Below are 6,070 nucleotides of genomic sequence, written 5' to 3' on the forward strand. Positions count from 1 at the left end.
TTCTTTTACCCTAATTAGCATATAATTAAGTATAAAAGATGATAAAATACCCCACTATTTGTTTCAAGGTTATCTCTTTTAACCCCCAAGTAATTGAATTATTAACATTAAACCACTAACTTTATAATTATAAGCAGGAATAGTCCAAAACGCCCCTTAAAACATTTAACAGAATTCCGACCCAGTCAGGGTTACGCAGCCTGTGACGGCCCGTCGTGCCTGCGACGATCCGTCCTGCTGCTTCCGTCACAAAGTTCAGAGACTCAATTCATTAAAGAGTCTGTGACGGCCCGTCATGTCTGCGACGGTCCGTCCTGCCATTTCGTCGCGAAGTTCAGAGAGTCGATCTCAGTACCCAAATTTCTAAATTCTAAGTGTTTTGGAACGAGACCCCCTCGACGGTCCGTCGTGCCCATGACGGTCCGTCGTGGGATCCGCCGACCCAGACAGTGATTTCCAGAAATTAACTTTGCTGCTCCAACGACTAAACAGGTCGTTACAACATATCATCCTATTCATTTTTATTTGTGAAGTTACTTTTTAATATTTTTTTCTTTAATTTCAATCTAATATATATTATTAATTTCATCACACTCAATTCTTTTCAAGTATATTAATAAGAGCCAAAATAAAGGTGAAAATAATTAATCCATAATGAATTTTATATTAAAATAGGCTTTTTTAAATAAGTATAATGAATAGAAAAAAATATTAAAAATTAAATTAAAATAATAGTAAAATAGAATAATGAATATTATAACAACTCACAAAAGAAAACAAAATAAAGTAATAACAAAATAGTGCATGGTAATAACAATAACAAAAGATGTTTGATGTTTCTAGAACTATTTAATTTTATTGATATTATTCTTGGTAGATTTTTGTTAGCGAGAAATTATATTTTTTATCCTTGATCATAATTCACTTAACTTATAGAAAGATGTTTCTAAAATATATTCTGCATATAGATTTTTATTGGAATGAAATTACATTTTACCCTTGGTCGTCCTACCTCTTCACTCTTCTATATAATAGAAATATGTAATTTTCAAATATGTAACAAATTAGAAATTAAAACGAATAATTAAAGTTTTCAAATCATTATATTTCTATATTAAAATGTTCAAATCTTTAGAACTCCACATATATGCACAAATTAATAGAAGGAAGCCAAACGATTTTTTAAAAAAAATAATAATATATGAAAGCTCATTTCAATAATAACACATATATATTTCATTTTTAATATATGACTCCCTCCTTTTTTTATTTATATGAACTTATTTTTTATTTTATTTCAAAAAATAAAAAAACTTCTGAATTTTAATTTTTGTTATATAGCATATTAAATATCACAAAATTAAAAAATATTTCAATGCACATAATTTAATATACATATAAATTTTAATTTTAATTTTGATTGGTTCCACCTAATATTATACTTGATATATAATTATTAAGAGCTAAGCGTAACCATTATTTATTAACTTCATATAATAAATAGATATCGTAATAACTCATAAAAAATGAAGAAATAACAAATATGAGGTAATACTAATAATAATACCTAAAGATGTTTCTAGAACTATTTAATTTTCTTGTTATCATTCTTGGTAGATTTTTGCTTGCATGAGTTATATTTTTACCTTTAATCATCATTCACTTTATATATAGAAAGATGTTTCTAAAATTATTTATTCTTGATAGATTTTTGTGAGAATGATATTACATTTTTATTCTTGGTCATCTTTAATACAAAATATATCATCCTATTCACTTTTATTTGTAAAGTTACTTTTAACATCTTTTTCTTTAATTTCAATCTAATATATATTATTAATTTTATCACACTAATTTATTTTCAGGTATATTAATTAGAGCCAAAATAAAGATTGAAATAATTAATGGATGATATTTTTATATAAAAAGTAGGATTTTTTATAAGCATAATGAATAGAAAAAATATTAAGAATTAAATTAAAGTAATAGTAAAAATTGAGTAATAATAAAATAGATATCACAATAACTCACAAAAGAAATAAAAAGGAAATGAAGTAACAACAAAATAAGTTAATGGTAATAACAATAACTTAAGATGTTTCTAGAACTATTTAATTTTTTTTTTATCATTCTTGGTAGATTTTTTTTAGCGTAAAGTTACATATTTGTCCATGATCATTATTCACTTCATATATAGAAAGATAATTCTAGAATTATTATTATCTTTCTTCATAGATTTTTGTAGCGTGAAATTACATTTTGACCCTTGGTCATCCTCCCACTTCACTTTTCTATATAATAAAATAAAATAATATAATAGAAATAATAACTCTATTTGAGAGAAAGTGATAAGAAAAACACATTTATGTTCACTAGAAATATTACTGCAGCTAAACTAAAAACATCTTAACATATGATCACTTGCAGGAAAAGAAAAAATTATACTATTGAACGTGAAATTATCGTGATAAACCTCTCGACTTTACCTGCAATACAATTTCTACTAAGCAAAGCAAAGTGTTTTTCTTCTCACATTCTTTCATATGGAGTTGTTATTTCTACTAAATATATAAAATGACGATTGAACATCCCATACATAGGTTATGGATAAAATTAATGCTAAAAAATAGGTAAAGCTTTGGAAGAGAATCAAAAGTGCACAAATATTACAGATATGAGGAACTATTAATGCTCCATATGAAAATTCAAGGATCACTTTGAGCCTTAACCTAAAGAAAAGAGACTATTTTGATACTTCACTTTCCAATTGTAAGAGTTCATTTCCCAGGGTCAGAAGATGTTAGTTCTCTAAGGATATACTAATATCTTTTGTATAAAAACATTTTCCTTGGAACTTTTCTACTAAATATGCCCATGTGACAAGTTAAATATTGTGTTTTCGGTCTCCAAAAATAATCATGGAATATGACCTGTCAAATTTTTAGCAATTTTCAACTTTTTTTATAAAAAAGAGAAAGTAAAACAATTTTCTTAAAAGAAGATTACACTAATCAATTTATTTAAAATTTGGACCACAACTTATGATATTTCTTAATTTGGCTACATAAAAAATTCTAGTTTGTCATTTATAAATGTCACGATCCAAAACTATCCCCTAGTCATACTACGGTTCTTAGAATCACAAGCGACTCCAAGCTGATTCTTGATATTAGCATAGTCATGAGCAACTAAATATAAACATGTAAAAAAAAAATGAAAATGACGGAGCGAAAGCATTATTTTTGGCCTAGTGGCATTTATCCACGAACATGATAATAACGTCATAAGTTCCTTTTCCGCACCTGTCGAATCAAAGAGAACAAACAAGAGTATGGTACATATAAACACAAAACAAGCTCATGACTGTTTTGAGAAAATTTAGCAATGTCAATAACCTTAACAAATATAGTCAGAAAATTGGGACATCTTTATGAGAAACTGATTAGCTTGGTAAAGAAGCTCTTTGTAGATGGGAGTACTCACTTATAGGAAGTAAAAACTATCGTCCTTTAAAATAATCACAAGTACAACAAGAAAGTTACGATTTCATGTCATGCAATGACACTTAATTGTCACATCTCATGCTATAGCATATGTAAGCCATAGGACATCTGCTAATTATTTACAACAGAAAAATATTACTTTGAATAAATGAAGAACTAGGGACTGAGACTACACAGCACTGATCTACATCACAGGTAGAGAGAATTTGCAAACATTATCCCTCGCCGAATACTGTCACTTGCTGCACCAAATTTGTTCTCTAAATCTACTTCTCCCACAGCATGTGCAGCAGCTTTCAACTGTAAATTACCAACACAAAAACACGTGGAGTAGCTGTTTTGTATAAAGGAAAGGGAACTCATAGTTTTTTTTAAAAAAAACACTATATTATCACAAAAGGAACTACAGGTACCATTGACGTACTTGTTTACCGCAGCAGCTCATTCAACAAACAAGTATAACTAAAAGAATATTAACTCATTCAACAAACAAGTATAACTAAAAGAATATTAACTCTTATGGATGTGCTCTCCTGATGCACCATGTGGATACGGATGAATATTGATAGTCTATATAGTCGACAGTTTCAGCCCATATTTATAAAGCTAGTTCATTTAATCTACATTTTAATGAGTTGGATTATGGATAAAATATGGGTATCCATAGAAACCCACCCAATAGCTGATCCATTCATCACAACCTGATGATTACTGATGTTCAACCTGATTGATGATGTTCATCAGTTAAAATGGGACGGAGGGAATATTATTCAAAACAGGAGGTACCTAACTATTGCTAATTGCTTAAATTGAACAATGAGCTTGATTTTTCAGGTTATAATACTTTCTCCATCCCAGTTTAGGGGTCACAATTCAGATTTCAATTGTCAAACTTCTTAATCTATTTATCGTACATCGGGATATATAATTCTTAAAAATTATAAAATAAAATTCACATATCTTAAAAGTACATAAAAAGTACTACAAATCACAATGATCATTAGTTAAAAGCATTTAAAATGCATACAAAAAATATAATTAAAAGCTCATTTGACACAATTCAAACACCATTACATAAATAGAGACAAAATTGAAGCTTGTTGTATGAGTTTAAGTTGGGGATACCTAGTATATATAGTGTAATTTCAATTTGTCATAATATCTAATCAACTTCTTATAAAAAGTTCATACTGAAGTAGATCGAGTTAACCCATTACTTCCGGTAAAAACTATTTATATATTATGTGAATTGTTTTTATTTAAATAATATGTGCTACTATATTAAGTATTGAGTTGATAACTTAGAAAAGATAACCGGGTTATTTGGGATGACCCCGCCTAGATTAGGATTTGTGTAAAAATTAAGTTAACAATCGATACTTATAATCTCAACAGAATAATATTCATGAATAATTAAATATATTATTTTTACTTGGAGTATGCATGAACTATGTAGCTGTGGTATTCAGAGACAAAGGCTATAGAACTGTTTACTTATAGTAATAGTTTTCTTCTAAACACAAAAAGGAGTTGAAGAAGTTGTTTCTGAGAGGAACAACTGAGCGCTCAAAAGAGAATAAAGTGGATTAAGATTATCTCACTCAATCCATATCTTAGCCAATCCAATGGTTACCAATATTTATATGGGTGGACTGAAATTCAAACAGATCCAATTCGCTCATTTAGCCCCACTAACTGATACTTAAATATCTCGAATTATTCATAAACTCAACAGAAGTTCTCATGATTTTACCTGGTTTAAAAATTCATCAAGCCTTCTAGCCAGCCGTGTGATGCTACCTTCAAAGATATCTGTCATTTGTATAACCTCCGCAAAAGATGCACCCTAAGCGAAAGCAATATGCAGATTAACAACTATTAGAGGAAGATGAAATCTCCAGTTGTTTCTTTCGTTAGTTTTATATTGGGTAAGTGAAAGAACTCAGGTCAAATTCGAAGGACTCAACGTAAATCATTTTGTTTCTGTAGAAGTATTTCAGATAATTGGCAACCTTATTCATTTTAAACAAAGACGGAACTCGAATGCAAAAAATGATGCCTTCGAGGATTGAATAGCTTAAACATCCGACACGTACTAAGACTGAAGGTTGCTTCCATGTATATGATAAACTAGCATGATTACCATTTCCTTCTGACTGGTTTTCCTCGCCAACAGTATCAGACAACCTATTAGCTATTTTGGAGGAAGAGATGATGATAATCACAGGAAAAAAGTATTTCCCTCGTAGCAATTGAACATTCGCGAAAGTCTTCTAAGTAAAACATGATCCTGAACCTTGAGCAAAAAGATAAACAAAACAAGAATACCACAAAGAGTAACAGCATAACCACAACCAACAACATCCCATGTTTACTCGAGATGTCCACTGGATATACTGGGTATGGAAACTATTCTGATGGGTATGGTAACTATTCTGATGGCACAGCACTAATCCCAGAAGTAATTGCAAGTAATATGGAGTTGAAAGGCAATGGTTGGGACGTTGTGGATCTTTGGGTAGTCTTTTTGGTGTAAATGGTTGCCATCCCCCTCCCCCCCCCCCCCC

General features: G+C 29.8%; 1 protein-coding gene across 1 annotated transcript in view; it reads right to left on the reverse strand.

Annotated features, from left to right (window-relative positions):
* Positions 1-3,451: 3,451 nt before the first annotated feature.
* Positions 3,452-6,070, reverse strand: part of LOC107007506 (DExH-box ATP-dependent RNA helicase DExH10-like) — a 13,991-nt gene continuing 11,372 nt past the window's right edge. The window contains exons 15-16 of the mRNA XM_015206152.2: positions 5,257-5,349; positions 3,452-3,803 (exon numbers count right to left, since the gene is read on the reverse strand). Of these exons, the coding sequence (XP_015061638.1) occupies positions 3,693-3,803; positions 5,257-5,349 (204 nt within the window). The 3' untranslated portion in view covers positions 3,452-3,692. The remainder of the gene's footprint in view (positions 3,804-5,256; positions 5,350-6,070) is intronic.

This window comes from Solanum pennellii, chromosome 12 (genome assembly GCF_001406875.1).
Source record: "Solanum pennellii chromosome 12, SPENNV200".
NCBI classification, from domain to species: domain Eukaryota; kingdom Viridiplantae; phylum Streptophyta; class Magnoliopsida; order Solanales; family Solanaceae; genus Solanum; species Solanum pennellii.